The sequence below is a fragment of the Leopardus geoffroyi genome, chromosome D3 (assembly GCF_018350155.1).
Source record: "Leopardus geoffroyi isolate Oge1 chromosome D3, O.geoffroyi_Oge1_pat1.0, whole genome shotgun sequence".
Lineage (NCBI taxonomy): Eukaryota > Metazoa > Chordata > Mammalia > Carnivora > Felidae > Leopardus > Leopardus geoffroyi.
The window spans coordinates 8,885,186-8,911,596 of record NC_059339.1 but is presented as its reverse complement, the minus strand read 5'-3'; the positions used below and the strand labels follow the sequence as shown (position 1 = coordinate 8,911,596).

At 46.1% G+C, this 26,411-nt stretch overlaps 2 protein-coding genes across 5 annotated transcripts in view; one reads left to right on the top strand and one right to left on the bottom strand.

Moving 5' to 3' along the window:
• The first annotated feature begins 402 nt into the window (after positions 1 to 402).
• On the top strand, positions 403 to 8,400 carry MYL2 (myosin light chain 2). Its single transcript, XM_045457317.1, has 7 exons — positions 403 to 533; positions 1,791 to 1,880; positions 4,300 to 4,375; positions 5,514 to 5,618; positions 6,214 to 6,292; positions 6,381 to 6,429; positions 8,063 to 8,400. The coding sequence occupies exons 1-7, from the start codon at positions 531 to 533 to the stop codon at positions 8,159 to 8,161; spliced, it is 501 nt and encodes a 166-aa protein (XP_045313273.1). The 5' UTR covers positions 403 to 530; the 3' UTR covers positions 8,162 to 8,400.
• The window catches only part of CCDC63 (coiled-coil domain containing 63), a 52,816-nt gene continuing 34,597 nt past the window's right edge, over positions 8,193 to 26,411 (bottom strand). For 3 of the 4 annotated variants that reach the window (XM_045457313.1, XM_045457315.1, XM_045457312.1), the window contains 4 exons: positions 17,899 to 17,973; positions 14,201 to 14,393; positions 11,404 to 11,607; positions 8,193 to 9,165 (listed from right to left, as the gene is read on the bottom strand). In XM_045457313.1, the coding sequence (XP_045313269.1) occupies positions 9,077 to 9,165; positions 11,404 to 11,607; positions 14,201 to 14,393; positions 17,899 to 17,973 (561 nt within the window). In that variant the 3' untranslated portion in view covers positions 8,193 to 9,076. The remainder of the gene's footprint in view (positions 9,166 to 11,403; positions 11,608 to 14,200; positions 14,394 to 17,898; positions 17,974 to 26,411) is intronic. The other variant, XM_045457316.1, reaches the window with a different exon arrangement.

Here is a 26,411-nt window from a genome sequence, read left to right as displayed (position 1 = left end):
ATGGTGGTGAGGTCTCACAGAGAAGGTGATATTTAAGCAAAGATCTGAGGGAGGGGAGGGAGAGTGCCTCGCAGATGTCTGATGGAAAAACTCTCCAGGCAGAGGGACCCAACCTCCCTTTGCAGGTGCAAAGGCCCTGGGGTGGGACCCTGATCCTGTTAGAGAATCATAAGGGTCTCCTCTCTCTCTGCTGTTTTCTTTCTCAAAATTGACAAGCACAAGTGTCTCCCGCCCAAGTGCTGCCGAAAGTGTGCAGCATCTCTCCCTGTGACCCAGCCGCCTGCCTCTTTAACCTTGAATGCCTTTTTGGGTCTCATGTGTCACTGAGTGGCGAGTGAGCTCCCCTTACTTCAGAAGAACGGCATGGGATGGGGGGGCCTTTAGGTGGTGTCCGCCTCACCTATTACTGCCAAAAGTGGTCATGGGGTTATTTTTAAACGTGGGGAGGAAGTATTTATTGTTCCCGGGCCGAGGAGAGCGGGGCAGCCTGTAGGATTCTTCTGGGGGAGCAGTGCTGTGTCCCTTCTACCATGGTGAGTAGCGAGGGCTCCTTGAGGTGTGATGCTGTGGAAGGGGGGAGGAAACACCACCTACAAGCAGAGGGCAGAGGGGAGGGGCAGAAAGCTGGCTTATGAGGGCCCCAGCCCCTGGTGGAAAAAGCAGCGCTTGCTGTGTGCGCACAGAGGAACCCCAATCAATGCCCCGATAAGCCACAAATAACAGCAGCTCCCAGGGACTCGCAAAAACAAAATAAGAGAGTTGGCTTTTTTATGGCTTGTCTACTGACCTCTCGAGGAATCAATAACTCCCAGGGCTTGCAAAATGGGATTGAACGCTTTTAAGGATCAAATTGTAATTCTTTTCTCTTGTTCAGGCAGCTGGGGAAAAGAATCTTTTTGTTTTCACCTTTTGAACTTGCAAATTTAAAACCTTTCTCCCCATGTTGTTGGGTTAGGCGTCCCCCTCCCAAAGCAGGAAGCCCCCAAATCAAGGCCAGTGGAGGAGAATGGTTAGGGGCGCAGACTCTGGAGTCAGACTGCCCAAGTGCAACTCTGGTCCTGCCTTTTTGTGCCTGTGTGACCTTGGGCAAGTGACCCAACCTCTCTGAGCCCCAGTTGACTCCCCAGTCAAATAGCTACAGTAATCATAGCCCCTACTTGACAAGAGGACTACATGAAATCATGTATGTATATGTATAGTGTTCGAGCGTTTGCTCTAACTATTTAAAGTCAGAGAGAAGCGGGGTGGAGACAAATGTTAATTTGCTCTTCTCTTCACTGTTTGTGTGTGCAAGGACAGAACATTTAGAAAGGATATTTCACTGCCATTTGGATCAAAGGAGAACTGGGGAGGGGGAGCAGTGGGTTTTAACACCCTGAGAAAGTGTCATTTCATCTCCGCATTCCTCATGGTTTAGTGAGCCTGACGTTTTCCCTCTCCAATCAATTCTCCTTCTGCGCATTACTGAACTTTTTTTTTTGTGAAATGCATTGCAACAGAGGCAGCTGGATCCCGCCGGGGCTGATCTGAAAGTGTTACCTCCTTCCCCAGAGACGTACCCTCCCCTGGTTTGCAAAGGTGGTGCTGCAAACCCTCTGTCTCTGAGGATCCACCAGAATCAGGGTGGATTCTGGGTCCTCTTATCCCTCCAGTATCACCATTTTTGAGATGAGAATGGGCGTCAAACCCCCATTTCACAGATGAGCAGCTGAGGCTCACCCAGAGATGGGACCCGACTCCCAGCTTCTGACTCTTTTAATTAATGCTTCCCCCCCCCCCACCCCCTGCAGGCACCTAAGAAAGCCAAGAAGAGAGCAGAAGGTGCCAATTCCAACGTGTTCTCTATGTTTGAACAGACCCAGATCCAGGAATTTAAGGAGGTGGGTGCAGCTGTTGAATCATACGCCCGGATGGAGATTCCCACCTGTCAAAGAGGACGTTCCCTCGTTCCACGTTCCCTGCAGGGACCTAGTGGTTAGAGGTTTTTATCATCCAAACAACCCCAAATTCAGTCTCAACATGTGCATGAACCGTTTAAGGAAATTATTTTTAATAATTTTTGCCAATCTAAAAGTAAAGCGTATTTCTTGTTGAAAATGTTGGGGGAAATTTTCAGAAAAACACAAAGAAGAACATAAAAATGATCTACAATTCTATGACCCAGAAATAATCAGTTAGCGTTTTAATATTCGCCCTTCAAGTCACTTTTCGAATTACATGTATATACTTTTAAATTATTTTGCTATTTTTCCTTGAGCAATTCTGCATCCACATTTTCTATCAATTTACTGAAACCGCTTCCCATGGTTGGATGTTACATGTGCTTAGAATGCTCTACCATTATAAATAACACATCTTTGCTGGTTTCCTTGGGGTAAATTCCTAAAAGCAGAACTGTTGGGTCAAAGAACTTTAAAAAAGGAACTGAAAACAGCTAGAAGCATTGGCCCTCCAGAAATGTGGTACAAATACCGACTCCCAGCAGCCCCAAAAGGAAAAAGTGCCTTTCCCCCCACATCTCCATCAACATTGGGTATTAAGAGTCTAAAAATATTATTTCTGCCAAACTGAGAGATGAAAAGAGCATCTCTTAGATTTTCAATTCTATAGCCGTCCATTGTCGAACACGAGCAAAGTTGAAACCCTGTCACATTCAATGGGAGTGCGCCTTATTAAATAAACCTAAGTACCAATTAGGCCGAATTAAGCCACTGCCCGCAGGCTTGGAAGGATAGACTCTCAATGAATTTTCCAGCAGTCCCCGTGGCTCACACTGAGTCATCCACACTCCCACCTGGGCCTTCAGAGAAAGAGATGTTGAAGAGGCCAGTGTGTCCTGTATCAAAGGCGAAACCATTCGGGACTTCCAAATGGTACACAAACCCTTAACACCTTTTGCCCTTAGATCACAGGAGTGTCGTGTCCCCTACGCCACCCGGGAAAGAAGAACTCCCACGATGAAATGTCATATCTGAACTCTGTCATATTTCTGTCATATTTGAAATCGTCACCTTCCCCTCCCTTCCCTCTCACCCTGCCCCAATCTCCAGAATGAGATCAGTTGCTGGGTGTGGGGTGTGGGGAGTGGGTGCAAATACTTTCAGGAACCAGCAACAAAGAACTCAAAAAACATGGAGATGATAAGTCATTTGTAAAATACCTGGGCATTTACAAAGCTCTTGGCGTCTCCGTGGGAGCCACCTGGGAAAGATAGCTGGCCCCATTTTATAGATAACTGGGCTTTGGTGAGGGGAGGCGGGCCGCTGATGAGACCCCAGGTATTAACTTGATTTTTTATTTTATTTTTTTATTTTTAGTTTTTAATCAAATATTTGTTTGTTTATTTTTGAGAGAGAGAGTGTGTGTGCATGGGGGAGGGGCAGAGAGTTAGGGAGGCAGAATCCCAAGCAGGCTCTGCACTGTTAGCACAGAGCTGGACGTGGGGCTTGAACTCAAGAACCATGAGATCTTGACCTGAGTGGAAATCAAGAGTTGAATGCTTAACCGACTAAGCCACCCAGGCGCCCCTAACTTGATTTTTTAAAGAACGACTTCATAGAGATATAATTCACACACCTTCAATTCACCTTTTTAAAACTACGTGTACAATTCAGTGGTTATTTCCTATAGTCACAGAACTATGCAGCCATCATCACTAACTTCCCAACATTTCTATCACCCCATAAAGAAACCTCACACCAACCAGCAGTCACTACCTCTTCCCTTCTGCCACCACCCCCCACCCCCCCCCACCCCCACCTCTGGCCACCGCTGATCTATTCTCAGCTCCTACAAATTTGCCTGTCCTGGGCATTTTGTAGAAGCACATCGTACAGTATGTGGCCTTTTACCCCTTGTTTCATACAGCGTCATGTGTCAGGGCTCATCTGGGCCGTAGCTGGCGTCAGGATCCCCTTCCTTTTTATTGCTGAGGAGTAATCCATCACATGGCTAGAACACATTCTGTGTAACCATCCACCAGTTGATGGACATGTGGGCTGTTTCCAGGTTTGGGCCATTGTAAATAGTGCTGCTGTGGACATTCAGGCACAGGTTTCCACGTGGACAGATTTTTCAGTTCTCTTGGGCAGATGCCCAGCGGTACAACTGCTGCATCATATGGTAACGCTATGCCTAACATTTTGAGGAACAGCCAGTTTCCAGTCTTTGACCCTTGATCTAATGTCCTTCGGTGCTCCTGAATCCCAGAACCCCATTTCCCCCAGTCCACAGCCTGATCTCTTGGTCTCGTCCACTCAACTTCTCCTGGGCTGACCAGCCAACTGCCCCCTTCCACAGGCCTTCACCATCATGGACCAGAACAGGGATGGCTTCATCGACAAGAATGATTTGAGGGACACGTTTGCTGCTCTTGGTATGTCCCCCCTCTAGGCCTGCAGGAGGGTCTCCTCACCCCACCCTCCTGAGGAGTGGAAAGTGGGGCCACTGAAAAGGTCAAGAGCTTATCATTTTTCAAAGAAAGAGCTCAATCATGGTTGGCCTTTAAGACAAACTTCAGAGGAAAAGCAAAGAAGTGTTTAGGCTTTGAGTGTCTTCACATATCTTTCATTTCTCTTTTAAACTGACTTGTTTTTTTTCTGTGATTTTGAATGCAATGCCAGCTCACAATAGAAAATTTGAGAAACTCAGAAAAGTATAAAACAAAAAACATTAGCCATTAGGTCACATTCCACTGTAACATTTCCGCCTCTCAGTCTTTTCTAGGTACATTTGTTTTTTTTGTGGAATTTTTGTTGTTGTTGTTGTTTTGAGGTTGGAATTCTTCTATTTGGGAGCCAGCTTTTTAAATTTAACATCTCAGTAGTGTAAGCATGAGTGTATGGAGATTTTTCAAAATACACACGTCCACCCTGCCACCACTCACCCCCCTCCACTCCTACTCCCAGAACTCAGGGCCACCATGAACAGCTGAGCAGGTTGCGCACTACACAGTTCGACAGATTACTATTCATGCTTGTGGCCACTGTAGATTTTTATATTTAAAACATAAATTATCTTAAGAAGGGGTGACTTTTAAAAATTTGCACAAAGGTGCTATTTGGTCTCGTGGCAGAGGCTAGCACAGAATCTATGAGAATCTCCAAGGGTGTGTGGGTTGCAGCCCTTCAAGGAAAAAGTTCCCTTCATGGTGATTCTGATCTGTGTCCCACCTCCCACTGAGAAGGGACCATTTGTAATAGGAACATTTCCCATTTCAGTAAAAAGTTAAAATATCTGTTTAAAATGTTGGAGGTTCTGAAGACACTATTATAAAAAATAGCTAACCCCTCCCCACGTTGGATGTTTGGGCTGTGTCCAGCTGTCTGGCTATTATAAATAACACTGTGGAGAACATCTTCTCATGGGACTCTTTGGCTCCGCCCACTCCATCTCTGCTTGTCCCTTAGACTAGATTCCATGAAGCGGCATCAGGCGGGCAAATGCCAGGGTCCTGACAGCTGTTTCTGCCCTAGCGCGGGGGGCTCTGAGTGTGTATCTATCTCCTGCCCTAGGGCGTGTGAATGTGAAGAATGAAGAAATTGATGAAATGCTCAAGGAAGCTCCAGGTCCAATTAACTTTACTGTGTTCCTAACGATGTTTGGGGAGAAACTTAAGGGTAAGCTCATGTGTGTGTGTGTCTGTCTGGGTGTATGTGCATCTGCATTTGTGCACCTGTGTGTGTGTATCTTTACGTGTCTTCATCTTTGGGCATGAATTAAAGCACTAGGAGGGCATACGGGTGTTGGCAGAAGGTGAAGGAGGAGTAACATTGGGGGTGGGGAGGATAAAAGCAACAGCTAACATTGCTCTGAGGCTTAGCCTGAGCCAGACCCCATGCTACACACTTGGGATCCATGACCTCATTTGCCATCTAGGAGGTAGGTTCTGTTTTATCCCCTAAGGCTCAGAGATGGAAAGCCACTTGCTTGTGGCCACACAGCTAGCAAATGCTGGAGTCAGGATTCGAATCCCAGTCTTTCTGAATCTAGATCCACTTTTGACCTTGGGTTTGCTCAGCAATGACTGGATTCTCAGCCCACTCTTTCTGATTACCAAGGTTCAGTGCTCAGAGGAAGGCAGGGCCTTTCCTCCAAGCAAACCAGCCTTGCTCCGGCCCCTCCATCTTTGAAGGGGAGTTGGGCCCTGCCTCCTGGGGTACCGTGGGTTTTCCAGCCACCCATAGCATGATTCAACCCTGCTTTCTGTTTCAGGGGCAGACCCCGAGGAGACCATTCTCAACGCATTCAAAGTGTTTGACCCCGAAGGCAAAGGGGTGCTCAAGGCTGATTAGTGAGTGGGATCTGTGGGGGAGGACGTGGGGGTTCCCTGCCGCCCACACACACACCTGGTGCCAACACCCGCTGTTCTCTTTTTGCAGCGTTCGGGAGATGCTGACCACACAGGCAGAGAGATTTTCCAAAGAGGAGGTAACAGCCCCTCGGACACACACTGCACCCCAGCTCCCGTGTCACCCTCTTTTCTAAAACACCCCTGGCCCCACACTGAGAGAGAACCTGCTACTGAGCCCCTATCTCATTTCGTTCTCTCAATCACACTATGAGGTAGGGACTACCAGCATTATTGTCATTTTATAGATGGGGAAACTGAGGCCCAGGGAAGTTAGTCATAGGCCTAAAAGGACAACACTAATGGTAAATGCTGGGGCCTGGATTCCAACCCAGGTCTGTCTGACTCCAGGTCTAGGGAGGCCTGGTTAGAGACCTGGTGCTGGTTAGAGCACCAATTTCCTGATGGAGTGAGGGTGACCTGCAGGGTACCACGTACTGTCATGAAGGTTCTGCACTGCACAATTCTCCTGGATGCCCTACTCATAAAATATATTGTGAAGTATATATTTATTGCAACCGTCGTCCAGCAGATGGCAGTAAAGTGTCTTGATATAATTCTTTTTTTTAAGAAAACAGTATATATGACTTTTTTTGGCAGGGGGCAGTAATGTGCCTTGAAGAAGGGGCACTTTCGCTGCTAATTCATCAAAAGTCCTGTATCAATAAGCAATGGCCCTGTCGATATTATTAATGAACCTGAATCTATTTAAAATAGCCCCTTCTCAGGGTTGATTTCAACAGGTTTCACATTTCACTAAAATTTTTATTTAGATTCTCCCCCCAAACCAAACCCATGCAGTTAAAAGAGCCTGCCTTGACCTCCCACCAGCCTGGGGGGTTTGGACAAGCTCTTTGACCTCACTGTGCCTCACTCTCCTCATCTGTATAGTGGGCAGTAATAAAACTTTCCTCGTAGCGTGCTGTGAGGATTAAACAGGTTGATACATGTGAAATGCTGAAGCATGTGGAAAGCACAATATAAAGCGTTAGCTATTATTAGCCTAAATTAGGATCTTTAGTACTAAAAATATTTGTAGTATTTTTAAAAATAACTAGCTGATACTTTCTAAATGTGGAAATCGCACATTAAAAGCCTAGATTTCTAGTTTCCCTCAAAGACTAAGTTCCCTCAGTCTGCCCCCCCTGCCCCCACAGCCGGCTCTGAGCCATGGGCACCTCTGGAGGTAGCTTGTGTGTCTGCGTTTCCCCACAGTCCCCACCAGCCCCCCTGCTCCCCTGCAGAGCCTGCCTAGCTCCTTTGCAACCCGAGTCTGCGATCCCTGCTTTACCTGCGGCAGGCTGGATTCCCAGGAACATCCCTATAGGGTGGCCCTTGGGGTCAGCCTTGCAGAAGAGCAAGGGAGGGCAAGGAAGCAGGGAGGCGTGGAGGGAGAGGCCGAACTTCAATTCAGGCCCTGAGAGTGTGTTGGCTCCCCACCCCCTGCCCCGCAGGGAGCCCTGGAGCCAGAATACCCTTCGAAGAGTTCCCACGTTAGGCCTCACATTGATCAGTCGGCCGTGGGCTGCCCCAGGTGGACCGTGACCCTGGGGCTGGCAGCTCTCCACGGCAGCTGAGCAACAAGGCCTTCCCGGAGGGGGACCCGAGTGTCGTGTCCCCATGTCCACCGCACCCCTACTGCCTCTGCTCTGGGACCCTCCTCTCTCACTTGCCCTCCTGTCCCCCTCAGCATGTGTTGCTGGTTCTTTGCAGATGGACCAGATGTTCGCTGCCTTCCCCCCTGATGTGACTGGCAATTTGGACTATAAGAACCTGGTGCACATCATCACCCACGGAGAAGAGAAGGACTGAGAGGGGCTCATCAGCCAACCCCGGGCTTGTCTTTGGTGGGGAGGTGGTCCCTGCCCTCCTCTCACTTTGCCCAGTAATGCCGCCGTCCCCGCTCCTGGCCTGTTAGCTGTGTGGCTGCTTCATCATCCACCTCCATCGTCTTTGCAGCCCCAGTGGTTGCAAGATACTACGTGGCCACACGTCCTACAGATGGAAATCCACCCGGAAGCTGTGTTCAAATAAATAGGAGGTTGTGTGTGTGTTCGTGGTGTTTCTCTGACAGACGTGCCTTGAGTGAGGAAGGTCCTTTGCTAGTTCCCGTGAAGGCAGGGTATGAGCGAGTGATGTCCCTGCTGTCATTATTATTGAATCCTAGTGACTCTTTATTGGAAACAGACCTTCACAGCCACTTAGGAATACTTCTGCCAAGGGCCACAATTTATTGGAATGGTAACTAGAGGACCACGGCCCTTTCTCGCAGAGAGTTCAAGCATCGGTAGAGCCTAGCGCCCATGACATCCTTTCCGTTAGGAAACATTACATCGGAATGTTTCTCCCATAGATGTGCTCAGCCAGGCCCCATGATAAATTAAGAGGAAGAGGCCTCACGTTCATGCTAAGAATACGGCTAATTTAGCAAAAACTCATATCTGTTAACTGTAAGAGGCTAATTTCTAATTTCAGATAAAGGAGCGCCATCTCAGGGGGCGCTCGGGAGCCGTGGTGACCTCATATAACTCTTGCCTCCTGTGTCCCCGTGCCTCCGTGTCCCACAGTGGCTCCCAGCACCCTAATCTAGTCTCTTAGTAATGAGTGTGGGGAGACACTGAGGTTAAAGAACAAAACATTTATTCTCTCTGGTACAAATGTAGCCCCCTCCACCTCAGACCATAACTTCTTGGGCCTCAGATCATCCCCCCTTTCCAGGATGCTGCCTCAGTGTAAGTCCCTGTTTCGAAACTCTTTCGCAGTGTAGTTGCTGAGCACGAGCTGCCGAAGGCTGCTGTGGTCCAGGGGCTGGTCCACTGCATCAAAGACAGGACTCGCGTGAGGAGTCCGGAAACCAAACCCAGCAAGGGGTGGGGGTGGGGAGCTTCCCTCCCAGGGACGGTGCCTCTCTGCCCCGTTCATGGATGCCCAAGGCATGGTTGTCCAAGCCTGATTTGGGGTCCCTCCACAGTGCTGGGGGTGGAGTTGAATATTCTCGAGGTTCAGGGAGGAGGCGCATCGGCAGAGATATACCGCACAGGGATGCCCAGATGATAACTGTTTTTTTCTCCCAGAGGAGTATGTGAAGTTGAGTTTAGTTTAATATCAAGGAGACGGGGCCACCATGTGCTGTTGTTCAGGATGTAGACTGAACAAAGATATCTAGTGGAGACAGGTGAATGGATGGGCTGAAATCCAGCCCTCACCCGACTTAATTGCCAAATCATGTCTATACAGAAGGGGCACCTTAATTAACCTGTCCAGAGTGCCTCTTCTAATTCATACATATGAGCCACAGAGACTAACGGGCTAAGAGAACCCAGTGTTAATCAACATTCCCTTGAGCGGAAGTGAAGCCATCATCCGCAAGTTCCTGACTGGGTGAGGGTAGCATTACCAGCATCTGTGCCCTGCCACCCTCCTCTTTTAGGAATCAAAGGGCAAAGGGAAGGTGTGCAAAGGTGAGTAACACCAGACCCAGCTTTCACTCCTGCCAAGTTTCAGTTGCCCCGATTCAATCAAACTGGAGGGGTGTATGTGTGTGTGTGTGTGTGTGTGTGTGTGTGTGTGTGTGTGTGTTGGTGATCCTTCCTCACTCCTCCCCCTCCATCTGACACACCTGCACGCTTGAAGCCCTGCTTAGAGAGATGTGGCAGCTTTTTTTTTTTTAATCTAGTTTTCTCTAATTACTAAAGTTTCTCAGGACCATTGGATAGAGCAATTTAAACAATACAGAATTGTTTAACTTAGAAAGGCAAACGTCTGTAAATCACCACCTCGAGAAACACCCACCACAAGTCAGCCTATAGATCCTTTGTTTTTGTATGCATAATCAAGACCCCGTCCTCCTTCCTTCCCTCTCAACCTCCCTCCCTCCTCCTCCTCCTCCTCCTCTCTCATTATACACAGTTCTTTCCCTATTATACATCGGGGTTGTCAAGGGCTGTCTTGTGCTTTGTAGGATTTCTAGCAGCTTCCCTGGCCACTAGATGCCAGCAGTACCCCTTACCTCCCAGGTGTGACAACCAAAAATATCTCCAGACATGGCTCAAAGTTCCCTGGATACTATAGGATATAGGATTATATCCTATAATCCATATATCATTACACATATATAATTTATATATAAATTATAAGTTTGAGAGTGTGTGTGTGTGTGTGTGTGTGTGTGTGTGAAAGAGAGAGAGAGAGAAAGAGACAGAGAGACAGAGAGAGAGAGAGAGGGAGAGTTTATAGTGACCCACTGCACTCTTGTCTGTGTCTGCACAGTAAGCCTGTTGCACAGATGGGTGACCCGTAATTCACGTAACAAGTCTCCAATGGGTGAGCGTTTCAGTAGTGCCCAGTTCGGGGCTGCAGTGAACATGGCCCTACTTTCATCCTTGAACCTTGAATAAATGTTTCTTGAAGGACCAATCTGCACAGGCGAGACGACGGGCTTCACAGGTGTATCTGTGTCCCAGGCTTGCCACACATGTGGCCAAACTGCCCTCCAAAACCCAGGCGGGGCCAATTTTCTCCCCGCCCCCAGAGAGAAGGGCTGCTTCCCCGGGTGAGGGGAGTGTCAGGAGGGAAGATTGACAACCTGGCCACAGGGGCCACAGTTAGGCATCTGGCTTCCAGGGAACCAAGCCGCAGCTGCCTCAACCATGAGGTTGCAGGACACGGTTGGGGTGGGGCAAGAACGGCCATGGGTGGAGAAAGACTCAGGGGCATAAGGTCAGGGTGAGAGATGGGCCTAGGGAATCTTGTGTGTCTGCAAGTTGCCAATTTGTAAACTTAAGCATTTTAAGGTTCATTTTAAATGGTCACAAAGTAGTGATTGAAAAAAATATCCAGGATCACTAAACTTCAGGATCTGTGGCTAGGTCATTGCACTGTAGAGGGAAGCATCCCCAGGCAAAACAAGTCAAGGGACCACAGCCATGATGGAACCCAACGGAACGGATGGGCCTACGAGACTCATAAAGGGAAACTGAGGCTCAGCACTGCAGACTCTCTCTGGCACAGGTCTCCTAGCAACCTGTGCAGATCGGGGGAGAAAGAGAACTCACCTTCATCCAACCTGTCGCTGAAGGGGTCAGCCCCAAGCACCGGGGGGATGACTTTGATGGGTTCTGTAGGCTTGAGGAGGGAAGAGCCACCCCAGAAAGGGTTGATGAAGGGCGGTGGCATCTCGGTCTCTGCCCCTTCCATATCCAGGATCCGTTTGTAGGACTCCAGCAGCAGGAGGTCATTGGTCTTCTCCTCAATGATGGCTGGAAGAAAATCAATCAGAACCAAGATGGCAGCCAAGAGACCTGGTTCCCAGGAATTGGGGGTGGTGCCCCCACCCCCCTGTAGGCTGGAGAAGAAGGGAAAGAACAGAGAGTGGGGACATGTGCACCTCTAAGGATGAGGGCTTTCTCTTGGGTTACACCGTGCATTCTCCAGAGGGCACTATCCGCAAGAGGGCAATATTTGGTTTTTGAGACGCAAAAAAAAAAAAAAATCTGACTTTATAACATAAAACATATACATACAGAACATAAACAACTATAGCTTATATCTACAGTGTTAAAATTTCATGAGGAGGACAATTAGGAAAAGAATATCTAAAAAGACTCCTTAGGAGGCAATAATGAAAAGACGGTTGAGAAACAGTGGGTTACACTAACAATTGGGAGCCACAGGCAGCCTCTTAAACTACTGATTTTTCCCCTGCACGCTCTGTCCCAGGCTTCCAGACCTGCGCTCATGCTATTCCTTCTGCCTAGAATGCCTTTCCATACACCTCTCCCTGAATAACCCCTACTGGCGTTTTGAGACTTGGGTCAGGCCTCTGCCACCTGCAGGAATGTTTTTCTGACCTGTCTAGTCCAGGGGAGCTCCCCTATCCTGCTGTGTGTCAGAGCCCTGTGCATTCACTGGAGTTGTGTGTTCAACCACCCACTCTACCAATGAGTTTTGGATGCCTACCATGCCAGGCACACAGCTGGATGCTGCGATGCATGGAGGAGAAACAAAACAACAACAGTAAAAACAAAGATGCGATCTCGGCCCGAGGAAGCTCATAAGCTTCAGTGTATAGGAGGAAGACGGACAAAAGGACAAATGCGACAGGTAAACAGAAAAGCACACGCTTCCCTTGCTTTCCAGATGCTTGTTATCTAGACTCAGTAACTCCTGGATCTGGAGAATGTTTTAAATAAACCTCGTGCTACCTGTACTGTTGCCATTCTTTCTGAAAATCAGATACCAAAAATATTTGCATCTGGCATTTGCTATCAGATCTCGAAAACTTCATAGATTCAGAGTGAGAGCTACTTGTACATGGAAACAAACTGGATGGATGTTACATAAAAGGACTGCCATGAATGGGAACAATAGCGTGTGTGGAGGGGACACCAGTCTCAGATGAGGCAGTGGAGGGAAGCCCGGCTAGGGAGAGGACATTTAAACTGAGATCTGAGAATGAGAAGGAACTCAGCTTGTGCAAAGGCCCTGAGGCGGGAATGTGTTGAGGGGAGGGTTGGAAGAATCCATAGAATAGTGTGACTTGTGAGAGAGCAGGACACGAGGACATGACAAATGTGAGCAGGGGCCAGGCTGTGTAGACGTGATAGGGTGTGGGCAGGAAAGAGTTAACAGAGCAGTCCTGATTACTCTCCCCTGAAAGACCAGCTTGCCAGGTTGGCTTGAGGCTGGCATCAGGGAACTTGGATTTCAGGAAGGTTCCTATCCTCACTAAATGATAATAGAGGCTCAGTGCCCCTAACCTGTATGTATAAAACATGTTTATGCTAAGTAACTGCTTTATTTTTTTCAAAACCCTGGGCACAGCCTCTCTAATGAGCTCGCCTGGTTGGTAACATTTCACTTATGTCATCACAACTCAATGCTGGGGGAACTAAGTGCATCATCCTGTGTGACCCCTCTGGATGAGGAACCCTTGGAAGCTTGCTCCTGGCTTCCTCCAGACTTCACCCCATGCCCGTTTTCCTCTTGCTGATTTTGCTTTGATCCTTTTGCTACAGCAAATAAAGCCCAGAGTGCCACTATAGGCTGAGTCTGTGAGCCCTCCTAGCAAATCACTGAACCTGGCATGAGGGGGTGATTGGGAAATCCCCAAACACGGAGCGTATTAAGAACCTTAGGTATTATTCTAAAAGCAAGCCATTCGCTCCAAATTGTGATGATCTCTGGAGGTACATCCCTCCTTCTCTATCCTGAGCTAAGGGCCTGTGGCTAGAAATGTGTGTTCTAGTTGACAGGCATTTGCTACAGGCCAAGCACTGCTCTGAGCACTTTATTTCTTCCTTTCCGATCCGTATGCTTTTCAATTTTCTTGCCTTACTGCATTGTTTAGGACCACCACGATGATACTGAATAGGAACAACAAGAGCAGACACTCTTGCCTTGTTCCTGATCTTAGAGGAAAAACATTCAGTTTTTTACCCTTAAGCGTGAGGTTAGCTGTGTTTTGTAGATACCGTTCAAAGTTAAGAGAGTTTCCTTCCAGCTCTAGTTTGCTAAGAGTTCTTATCTGAATGGATGTTGAATTTGTCAAGTGCTTTTTCTGCATCTATTAATACGATCATATAGCTTTACTCTAAAAACTATTAATTTATTTAAACTTCCCAACAACCTTATGAGGTAGATATTAGTTTACTCCTCATTTTGGGTTGGGGGGGGGGAGGACACAGCTAGTAAGAGTAGAACCAGGATTGGAGCCCAGGCAGGCTGGCGTTACAGCCCACGTTTCATCACCAGGCTCAATGCCACCCAAAGAACAAGTCCTTGTGACTGCTCACAGAAAGTTCTGGAAATAGTTCTTAAAGGCCCAACGAGCCCCCCACCCCCTTGACTCACCAAAGTACTGTGGAAGGTTGGTGTCATTGATTTTCCCTGTCTCCCCTAAGTGCCCCAGGATCTTGGTGGCATCACAATTTATCTTTTTAAACAGACTCTCCACCGAGTTCTTGAGATACTCCAAGGTCTTGCTGATTTCCTTGTAGCTGTTCTCATACATGTCTGCCTCCTCCGTGGTCTTCTTCAGTTTCTCCTGGTGACAGACCCCAATTCCCACCCAAGATCAGCCAGGCTGCACCCTGGGCTCCGCCCACCCATAAGGACTGTCAGTGGGGATGGGGGTTTGGGACCCTCTGAAACCAGAGCCTCTGAACTACAGATTTTCAGACCTCTGAGGGGATACAAAATCAACGTACTAAGCCTTAATCAGCATTCTAAAGAAAGTAAATAGAACAGAAAAGAAAGGAAAAGAAAATACTAATATACACTGCAGGTAATGAGGGTAAATATTGTTAAATCTAAGTTTTGTTTCACCTACATGTATGTACATGTGTCTACATGTGTACAGGATTACAATATTTTTTAAAAGCTGGTGATTCATTTTTTAAAACTGTGGCCCACAGAAAGGAGTACATTTTACAATGAAGCCTAATTCATAGTATACAATGTAAATATACATACGGGTATGGGTGCGTGTTTAAATAGATTATCTAATCAAATGACATAAATGCTTCACAGATCAATATTCTTATTGTGTGTTCTCATATTTTCTATTGTTCTGTTTCATTATTTTTGAAGGCTGGTTCAATCCAACAAACTGATTTTACCACTCACTGGTTAATACACATTGCTCTGGTCCAGTGGTTCTCGAAGTGGGGTCCCTGGGCGACCAGGAGCATCAGCTTCATCAGGGAACTTGCTAGAAACGCAAATTCTTGGGCTCCACTCCAGACCCTGAATCAGAGGCTCTGGGGGTGGGCCTGGCAATGTGTGTTTTAATGAAACTCCAGGTGATTCTGATGCACGGTAAAGTCTGAGAACCCCTGTGAGTCCATTGGGTCGCAATCTTGGCTTCACGTTACTTTCACTCGGGACCTTCAAAACATCTGCTGCCCTGACCCCAGCCTCAGAGGTTCAGATGGTTTGGTCTGGCATGCGGCCTGGGCATCCGAGGTGAATCTGACTTGCAACCCTGGGCTGAGAATCCCTGCTCTTGGGTTGAGAGCTTCCAGTCACTTCCTGACTCTCCCTCTGAGCTCTCAGCTTGCTAAGGTGAACTGGGCCCAGTGAGGACTGCCCATTCCCTGTGGCTCCTGCCTCGTCCCAAATAACAATCCCAAGGGGTCCGTCCTATCCATACCCCCATTTTCCAGGTGAGGAAACTGAGGCTCTGAAGCACACAACCAGGAGAGGGAAGCCAAGATCCGAACTGTCACTCAACCATCACACCGGGCAGCTTCCTCTGTCCCGGCTCCCAGGGCTGAGTTTCCCCATATGACAGCAAGAGCTGCCCTCTCATTCTAGAGGCATGTTAGGAGATCACGTGGTCAAACAAACACAAAGCCTGATGTGGCTGTGATAACATGTGTCCAGCACCTTACACATCATCTCAACACAGCCTCACAACTGCTACAGATTTCAGGTGAGGAAAACAGAACATCAGAGGTCAGAGAAGAAAGGCGAACTTGTGTTTAGCTTCCTTGTATGGAGTGGTCTGCGTACCTGACCCTGGGTTCATTTCTTGAGCAATTATTTAGTACCAAGGTGAGGTGATTGTGAGGTTTTACTGATTTACATCATGAACAACAATGATAGCTGCACTCAAAATTCTCTGCTCTGCCACGTGTGTACATGCATGACTTACCTCAAACTTCACAGTCCACTGGAGTGAAGATGATTACTATCTCCATATTAAAGGTGAGAAAACAGAGGCTCAGAGAGGTTAAGTCAGTTTCTCAAAGTCACACAGCTAGGAAAGTGACTTTTCTGAGAGTCATACCCAAGCGTTTGTTCCCGGGTCCTGGTTGCTTAACTCCCACGCAAAAAACCCTCCCGTTAAGGGGCAGGTGCTCCCACTTCTCTCAGAGGGGCAGGAGAGGATGAAAGGGAAGATGTGAGGAAAGTCTCCAGGAATAGAGCTTAGGGAAATGACCTTCAGCAGGGGGTAAGGGAAAAAAAGGCCCTTGTGATTCCATTGTTATTAAGACAAATTCTCCTGCTTGGAGTATTTGCTTTGAACTGAGGCCCCCAGAAGTCATGCTGCAGCCAAGGGAACACAGGATGAAAAGACTTCAGACGTGGGGGAGACGCTGGAGGCTGCCTGGTCGGCCTCCCCAAGGTGCCCCTCTTTAGGCCTTCAAAACCCAGAGGTGCAGAGCCTCACCAGTCCCAACCCCAAGGAAGCATCTGGACGACACTGGGTGGCCGTGAGCCACTGGGGACGTGGGGCCCCAATCATGTGCTCAGCTTGAGGAGGGTCTGCTTGGACTTGGACCCTGCCTGAAGCGTCACTCCCCATATCTGGGCTCCTGAGACAGGCCTCTCTGAGCCAGAGCCGCAGAATGGTGCCTTGTGCTTTGCTGCCCCCCAGTGGCCCATTGGAGAATGGCACTGCCATCCCTGTCTAACCAGACGGATGCCAACAAAGAAAATACGCCACAAAGAAGGAAAGGAAAATGATCCAGGACTGCAGTTCCTGGGTCAGGGACTGTTGGATTACAACAGGGCTGTGCAAACTCTCTGGGTTCATATCTTTGTCAGGTGTTTGCTATCTATTCTCCCCTTACGCCTTAATAACACACTCCTGATTGTATTTGGGGCGGCAATGTGCCCAGCTGAAAATTATATTTCCAACCCTCCTTTGCAATAGGGATGGCCAGCAAGATGTAAGTGCAGAAGTCACTGGCTGAGTCTTCACAGAAATAACTTTTAAGGTAATGGGAACGATATTTTTGCCTCCCCCACTTTCTTCCTGAATGGAACATATAAGTGACGTCTGGATCATCAGCAGTCACAATACAACCATGAGGCATCCCTGGGAAAATAAGCCACACGCTGAAGATGGCAAACAGGAGGAGCCTGGGTTACTGATGACATCATGACCTGAAGTACCTATCTCCAAATGTATTTAACAAAATAAATACTTCTACCTTGCTTAGGCCATTGCTGCTTTGGTTCCTGGTGATTGGCAACTAAATACAATGCAAAGCTCAAATACAGCATCCCAGCTCCAAGGTATTAGTCAAATGACTTTACCTCTCTGAGTCTCAGTTTCTCATCTGTAAAATGTAGAGACCACAGCACCTAACCCACAGGGCTGTTGTGAGGATTAAATGAGATAATACACGCAAAGCACTTAGCCCAGTACCTGGTACATAGTAAATGCTCAACAAACGATAACTGTTATTGACAACAGGCCACAGCCAGGACAAGGGGGAGAGAGAAAAAAGTTACTGAGGCAGAGCTCTGTCTGGAATTTGCCAGTCTGGGATGAAATTATAGGCACAAGTGCCTGGGCTATGCTCCCTGAAGTCCGGGAGTCTTTAAAGCAGACAAAGGGCCTATAAGGGACAAAATTCTACAGGCATATCTGTAGCAGAGGCTGCCCATGACAAAGGGTCAGGACATGTCAAGACATGAGCCAGGCCAGTTCAGTCTCATGGGGCAGATATCATACTCCTCCTGAGGGCCGCCTGACAGGCTGCATGACGACAGACAATAGAGACTCCCACGTCCCTCCCTCCCCACCGTGATCTTACCTCCATCTGTCTCAGGACAGAGCAGTTGTCATCATGGGATGATTTCTGCTGGGATTGCAAGAGGATGATCTCATTCTGCTCACGAGAGAACCAGACCATAAGGACAAGTGCGTGCTCCCCTCCCCACCACACCTGAAACCATGCCTGTGCCTTGAGACGATGATGAGGATCTAAATTATCTGTTTCAAGGAGCCCCCAAACTCCTGGGCCCCACTTATGCCCATGGAGGTTCTTTCTGATGTTTCTTTTTAATGTTTTATTTATTTTTGAGACAGAGAGAGACAGAGTGTGAGCGGAGGAGGGTCAGAGAGAGAGGGAGACACAGAATTGGAAGCAGGCTACAGCCTCTGAGCTGTCCGCACAGAGCCCGACGCGGGGCTCGAACTCACAAATCGCGAGATCATGACCTGAGCCGAAGTCGGACGCTTAACCGACTGAGCCACCCAGGCGCCCCTGATGTTTCTTAATTAGAAGGATGAGGGCGTGGGAGGGAGGGTGGTTCATCCGTTCTGAAGAACTGTCTAGAACAGCAGTCAATAGAACCGTGATGGTGGCAATGTTCTCTCTGCAACACCCAGTCCTGCAGCCACTAGCCACTTGTGGGTATTGAGCACTTGAAGTGTGGTAGTGCCACGGAGGAACTAAAACCTTAATTTTACTTAATTTAAACTTACATTGCCATGGGTGGCTTGTGGCTACTGTAATGGATGTAACGTAAAGGCAGCTCCAGAGCAGAGGTTATCAAACTCCAGCATGAATCAGAATCATCTGGAGGTTCGTGAAAACACAGATTGCTGGGCCCCTCTCCCAGAGGTTCTGGTTCGGTAGGTCTGGGTGGGGCCCAAGACTGTGCATTTCTCGAAAGTTCCCAGGAGCTGCTGCTACTGTTGATCCAGGGACCAGATTCAAGAACCCCTATGTTAGAAGAGTGTGTCTAAATATAAAAGGCTACCTTTTGAATAATTTCATCTCTAGGAATCTGTCCCATGGAAATAGTAGGACATGTGGGCAAAGTGGCTGTTCAAGGTTGTCTGTCAGGTTATTACTCAAGAATGGCCCCCAATTAGGGGCGCCTGGGTGGCTCAGTCGTTCAAGCTGTTGACTTCGGCTCAGGTCATGATCTCACGGTTCGTGGATTCAAGGCCCTACATCGGGCTCTGTGCTGACAGCTCAGAGCCTGGAGCCTGCTTCGGATTCTGTGTCTCCCTCTCTGTCTGCCCCTCCCCCACTCATGTTCTGTCTCTCTCAAAAATAAATAAACATTAAAAAGGAAAAGAAAAGAATGGCCCCCAGTTAGAGACAACTTAAATGTCTACTGATAGTGGATGAGTTAAATCAAAGATAGTATTCATATCATGGGGGCAATGGGTCTCAAAAATGTTTTTAATATTTTTTTTCTAAAAATATGGTTTAAAATGAAGATTCCTGGCCCATTTTCAGAGAATCTAGGTTTGTAGGTATAGGATAGAACTTGGGGATTGCATTTTTAAGAAGTTTCTTATGATTCTACACAGAGATTCCCGGGTCCCCAGAAGCCATTAAAAAGAACATAGAAGATGTTGGAGGGTTCTATGGTGAACTTGGGGGGAAAAGTTTTCGAAACAGTGTGAACTGTCTAGAATGATCCTGGTATTGTAAATGGGCATCTTTCCTACCTCAGGACCTTTGCACTTGTTGTTTCCTCTGCCTGGAATATTCATCCCCCAGAGATCTACATAGCTTATTCCTGCAAGTCTGCTCAAACTTCACTTCGCAACTTCCCATGCCCTCACTTGGCTCCAGAACCGCCCCCCCTTTACCTGCTGTACTTCATCTTTTTATCCACACCACTTCTCATTTTCTAATATATCCTATAATTTTTAAAAGTTTATTTAGTTAAGAGAGACAGAGTGTGAGAGGGGAAGGGGCAGAGAGTCAGGGAGACAGGAAGAATGCCAGGCAGGCTCTGCATGGCAGGCCAGTGCACAGAGCCTGAATGGGGCTCGAACACACGAAACCATGGGATCATGACCTGAGCCAAAATCAAGAGTTGGACTCTTTGATCCACCCAGGCGCCCCTACCCTATAATTAATGTATTTAGTAGGCTTGTTGTTCATTGTCTGTTTCTCAGCCAGAATAGAAGCTCCATGAGGGCAGAGCCTTTTAGTTGTTTTGTTCTCTGTCCCATAACCAGGGTCTAGAATAGTGTCTGGCACATAGTAAGTGCTCAATAAATACTTGCTGAATGAAAAAATAACCAAAAGAACACTTTTTTTCAATCAGAATACATGAATCTATATATACTATATAATAATCACTATGTTAGGTTTAAAAGCATCACCCCCCCCCCAAAAATAAATCAGAAGGAAATAGATCAAAATAGCAACAATGATTGTCTCTCAGGAATGGGATAATGGATGGTTTAAAAAATTCAATCCTTAGGTAGTTTCCAAATTTTCTATAATGAGCAAGCATATCCTTCTCTTATAAGATTTTTTAAATATTAAGTATTTTCTTTAGAAACAAAGTGTTTTCAGGACTTATTCAACAGGAATTTGCAGCTCTGCTAAGCCCCAAAAGGCACACAGTTCTGTAACTTCAAAGAAAAGCTCAGAAGCTACTGTCGTCGTTCACACATCATTCTACAAATGGGGAAACTGAAGCCCAGGCAGATCAGGGACTTGCTCATCCTTCATCAGACATACTCGCGCCCAGGCCAGAGACAGGCTGTGTATCTTAGAGAGGGGGTACCATCACGGTGAAGGGGAAAGATCGAGGTCGGTTTTGTTCAGTAACCATTTCCTCATCGGGTCAGTTTCCGACTAGCGTCCTCACATCCCTCTGCTATGGTCCGTCCCTGTCATCCTACCGGGGCTAGTAAGGTGCTGTCTCCTAGAAAAAAAGAATCAGCGTCCTGCCCACTCCCAGGTCCCAAACGGACCATCATCCTTCCATCCTTCAAACCTCTGCGTTCAAAGACCTTCCATGCAATACTGCAGACGGCCACCTGAGGGCAGCGGCGAAGCGCCTACACCGGAGGCCGAAAGCTCCAAGGCCCGCAGGGCTGGGCGCAGGCGCAAATCGGACCCAGCGGGTCTCGGTGGATGTTGAGCCCATGGACCTCAACCTCGCGCCGAAGTGCGGGCCGGAGTCGTCTGATCGGATTTCCCGAGAGAAACCGGAATCCCGATTCCCATGTGGAATATCCCGATTTTCAAATGTTAGCAACTAATAATTTTTATTTTTTTTTTATTTTTTTTTATTTTTATTTTTCCAGAAATTCCAAGATTTTTATTTTTTTTTATTTTATTTATTTATTTATTTATTTTGCTGTAGGATCCATTTATTTTTTTATTATTATTTTTTTTTTATTATATGAAATTTATTGTCAAATTGGTTTCCATACAACACCCAGTGCTCATCCCAAAAGGTGCCCTCCTCAATACCCATCACCCACCCTCCCCTCCCTCCCATCCCCCATCAACCCTCAGTTTGTTCTCAGTTTTTAAGAGTCTCTTATGCTTTGGCTGTCTCCCACTCTAACCTCTTTTTTCTTTTTTCCTCCCCCTCCCCCATGGGTTCCTGTTAAGTTTCTCAGGATCCACATAAGAGTGAAACCATATGGTATCTGTCTTTCTCTGTATGGCTTATTTCACTCAGCATCACACTCTCCAGTTCCATCCACGTTGCTACAAAAGGCCATATTTCATTTTTTCTCATTGCCACGTAGTATTCCATTGTGTATATAAACCACAATTTCTTTATCCATTTATCAATTGATGGACATTTAGGCTCTTTCCATAGTTTGGCTATTGTTGAGAGTGCTGCTATGAACATTGGGGTACAAGTGCCCCTATGCATCAGTACTCCTGTATCCCTTGGATAAATTCCTAGCAGTGCTATTGCTGGGTCATAGGGTAGGTCTATTTTTAATTTTCTGAGGAACCTCCACACTGCTTTCCAGAGCGGCTGCACCAATTTGCATTCCCACCAACAGTGCAAGAGGGTTCCCGTTTCTCCACATCCTCTCCAGCATCTATAGTCTCCTGATTTGTTCATTTTGGCCACTCTGACTGGCGTGAGGTGATACCTGAGTGTGGTTTTGATTTGTATTTCCCTGATAAGGAGCGACGCTGAACATCTTTTCATGTGCCTGTTGGCCATCCGGATGTCTTCTTTAGAGAAGTGTCTATTCATGTTTTCTGCCCATTTCTTCACTGGGTTATTTGTTTTTCGGGTGTGGAGTTTGGTGAGCTCTTTATAGATTTTGGATACTAGCCCTTTGTCCGATATGTCATTTGCGAATATCTTTTCCCATTCCGTTGGTTGCCTTTTAGTTTTGTTGGTTGTTTCCTTTGCTGTGCAGAAGCTTTTTATCTTCATAAGGTCCCAGTAATTCACTTTTGCTTTTAATTCCCTTGCCTTTGGGGATGTGTCGAGTAAGAGATTGCTACGGCTGAGGTCAGAGAGGTTTTTTCCTGCTTCCTCCTCTAAGGTTTTGATGGTTTCCTGTCTCACATTCAGGTCCTTTATCCATTTTGAGTTTATTTTTGTGAATGGTGTGAGAAAGTGGTCTAGTTTCAACCTTCTGCATGTTGCTGTCCAGTTCTCCCAGCACCATTTGTTAAAGAGGCTGTCTTTTTTCCATTGGATGTTCTTTCCTGCTTTGTCAAAGATGAGTTGGCCATACGTTTTTGGGTCTAGTTCTGGGGTTTCTATTCTATTCCATTGGTCTATGTGTCTGTTTTTGTGCCAATACCATGCTGTCTTGATGATGACAGCTTTGTAGTAGAGGCTAAAGTCTGGGATTGTGATGCCTCCTGCTTTGGTCTTCTTCTTCAAAATTCCTTTGGCTATTCGGGGCCTTTTGTGGTTCCATATGAATTTTAGGATTGCTTGTTCTAGTTTCGAGAAGAATGCAGGTGCAATTTTGATTGGGATTGCATTGAATGTGTAGATAGCTTTGGGTAGTATTGACATTTTGACAATATTTATTTTTCCAATCCATGAGCAGGGAATGTCTTTCCATTTCTTTAAATCTTCTTCAATTACCTTCATAAGCTTTCTATAGTTTTCAGCATACAGATCCTTTACATCTTTGGTTAGATTTATTCCTAGGTATTTTATGCTTCTTGGTGCAATTGTGAATGGGATCAGTTTCTTTATTTGTCTTTCTGTTGCTTCATTGTTAGTGTATAAGAATGCAACTGATTTCTGTACATTGATTTTGTATCCTGCAACTTTGCTGAATTCATGTATCAGTTCTAGCAGACTTTTGGTGGAGTCTATCGGATTTTCCATGTATAATATCATGTCATCTGCAAAAAGCGAAAGCTTGATTTCATCTTTGCCAATTTTGATGCCTTTGATTTCCTTTTGTTGTCTGATTGCTGATGCTAGAACTTCCAGCACTATGTTAAACAACAGCGGTGAGAGTGGGCATCCCTGTCGTGTTCCTGATCTCAGGGAAAAAGCTCTCAGTTTTTCCCCGTTGAGGATGATGTTAGCTGTGGGCTTTTCATAAATGGCTTTTATGATCTTTAAGTATGTTCCTTCTATCCCGACTTTCTCAAGGGTTTTTATTAAGAAAGGGTGCTGGATTTTGTCAAAGGCCTTTTCTGCATCGATTGACAGGATCATATGGTTCTTCTCTTTTTTTTTGTTAATGTGATGTATCACGTTGATTGATTTGCGAATGTTGAACCAGCCCTGCATCCCAGGAATGAATCCCACTTGATCATGGTGAATAATTCTTTTTATATGCCGTTGAATTCGATTTGCTAGTATCTTATTGAGAATTTTTGCATCCATATTCATCAGGGATATTGGCCGGTAGTTCTCTTTTTTTACTGGGTCTCTGTCTGGTTTAGGAATCAAAGTAATACTGGCTTCATAGAATGAGTCTGGAAGTTTTCCTTCCCTTTCTATTTCTTGGAATAGCTTGAGAAGGATAGGTATTATCTCTGCTTTAAACGTCTGGTAGAACTCCCCTGGGAAGCCATCTGGGCCTGGACTCTTATTTGTTGGGAGATTTTTGATAACCGATTCAATTTCTTCGCTGGTTATGGGTCTGTTCAAGCTTTCCATTTCCTCCTGATTGAGTTTTGGAAGAGTGTGGGTGTTCAGGAATTTGTCCATTTCTTCCAGGTTGTCCAATTTGTTGGCATATAATTTTTCATAGTATTCCCTGATAATTGTTTGTATCTCTGAGGGATTGGTTGTAATAATTCCATTTTCATTCATGATTTTATCTATTTGGGTCATCTCCCTTTTCTTTTTGAGAAGCCTGGCTAGAGGTTTGTCAATTTTGTTTATTTTTTCAAAAAACCAACTCTTGGTTTCGTTGATCTGCTCTACAGTTTTTTTAGACTCTATATTGTTTATTTCTGCTCTGATCTTTATTATTTCTCTTCTTCTGCTGGGTTTAGGCTGCCTTTGCTGTTCTGCTTCTATTTACTTTAGGTGTGCTGTTAGATTTTGTATTTGGGATTTTTCTTGTTTCTTGAGATAGGCCTGGATTGCAATGTATTTTCCTCTCAGGACTGCCTTCGCTGCGTCCCAAAGCGTTTGGATTGTGGTGTTTTCATTTTCATTTGTTTCCATATATTTTTTAATTTCTTCTCTAATTGCCTGGTTGACCCACTCATTCGTTAGTAGGGTGTTCTTTAACCTCCATGCTTTTGGAGGTTTTCCAGACTTTTTCTGTGGTTGATTTCAAGCTTCATAGCATTGTGGTCTGAAAGTATGCATGGTATAATTTCAATTCTGGTAAACTTATGAAGGGCTGTTTTGTGACCCAGTATATGATCTATCTTGGAGAATGTTCCATGTGCACTCGAGAAGAAAGTATATTCTGTTGCTTTGGGATGCAGAGTTCTAAATATATCTGTCAAGTCCATCTGATCCAATGTCTCATTCAGGGCCCTTGTTTCTTTACTGACCGTGTGTCTAGATGATCTATCCATTTCTGTAAGTGGGGTGTTAAAGTCCCCTGCAATTACCACATTCTTATCAATAAGGTTGCTTATGTTTATGAGTAGTTGTTTTATATATTTGGGGGCTCCGGTATTCGGCGCATAGACATTTAAAATTGTTAGCTCTTCCTGATGAATAGACCCTGTAACTATTATATAATGTCCTTCTTCATCTCTTGTTACAGCCTTTAAGGTCTAGTTTGTCTGATATAAGTATGGCCACTCCAGCTTTCTTTTGGCTTCCAGTAGCATGATAAATAGTTCTCCATCCCCTCACTCTCAATCTAAAGGTGTCCTCAGGTCTAAAATGAGTCTCTTGTAGACAGCAAATAGATGGGTCTTGTTTTTTTATCCATTCTGATACCCTATGTCTTTTGGTTGGCGCATTTAATCCATTTACATTCAGTGTTATTATAGAAAGATACGGGTTTAGAGTCATTGTGATGTCTGTATGTTTTATGCTTGTAGTGATGTCTCTGGTATTTTGTCTCACAGGGTCCCCCTTAGGATCTCTTGTAGGGCTGGTTTAGTGGTGACAAATTCCTTCAGTTTTTGTTTGTTTGGGAAGACCTTTATCTCTCCTTCTATTCTAAATGACAGACTTGCTGGATAAAGGATTCTCGGCTGCATATTTTTTCTGTCTAGCACACTGAAAATCTCGTGCCAATTCTTTCTGGCCTGCCAAGTTTCAAAAGAGAGATCAGTCACGAGTCTTATAGGTCTCCCTTTATATGTGAGGGCACGTTTACCCCTTGCTGCTTTCAGAATTTTCTCTTTATCCTTGTATTTTGCCAGTTTCACTATGATATGTCGTGCAGAAGATCGATTCAAGTTCCGTCTGAAGGGAGTTCTCTGTGCCTCTTGGATTTCAATGCCTTTTTCCTTCCCCAGTTCAGGGAAGTTCTCAGCTATTATTTCTTCAAGTACCCCTTCAGCACCTTTCCCTCTCTCTTCCTCCTCTGGGATACCAATTATGCGTATATTATTTCTTTTTAGTGTATCACTTAGTTCTCTAATTTTCCCCTCATACTCCTGGATTTTTTTTATCTCTCTTTCTCTCAGCTTCCTCTTTTTCCATAACTTTATCTTCTAGTTCACCTATTCTCTCCTCTGCCTCTTCAATCCGAGCTGTGGTGGTTTCCATTTTGTTTTGCATTTCATTTAAAGCGTTTTTCAGCTCCTCGTGACTGTTCCTTAGTCCCTTGATCTCTGTAGCAAGAGATTCTCTGCTGTCCTCTATACTGTTTTCAAGCCCAGCGATTAATTTTATGACTATTGTTCTAAATTCACTTTCTGTTATATTATTTAAATCCTTTTTGATCAGCTCATTAGCTGTTGTTATTTCCTGGAGATTCTTCTGAGGGGAATTCTTCCGCTTGGTCATTTTGGATAGTCCCTGGCGTGGTGAGGACCTGCAGGGCACTTCCCCTGTGCTGTGGTGTATAACTGGAGTTGGTGGGCGGAGTCGCAGTCAGACCTGATGTCTGCCCCCGGCCCACCGCTGGGGCCGCAGTCAGACTGGTGTGTGCCTTCTCTTCCCCTCTCCTAGGGGCGGGATT

Coding starts and splice junctions, on each gene's coding strand:
- MYL2 (XM_045457317.1), top strand. Junction 4,376..5,513: donor GGACACGTTTGCTGCTCTTG/GTATGTCCCCCC, acceptor CTCCTGCCCTAG/GGCGTGTGAATGTGAAGAAT. Junction 5,619..6,213: donor GTTTGGGGAGAAACTTAAGG/GTAAGCTCATGT, acceptor TTTCTGTTTCAG/GGGCAGACCCCGAGGAGACC.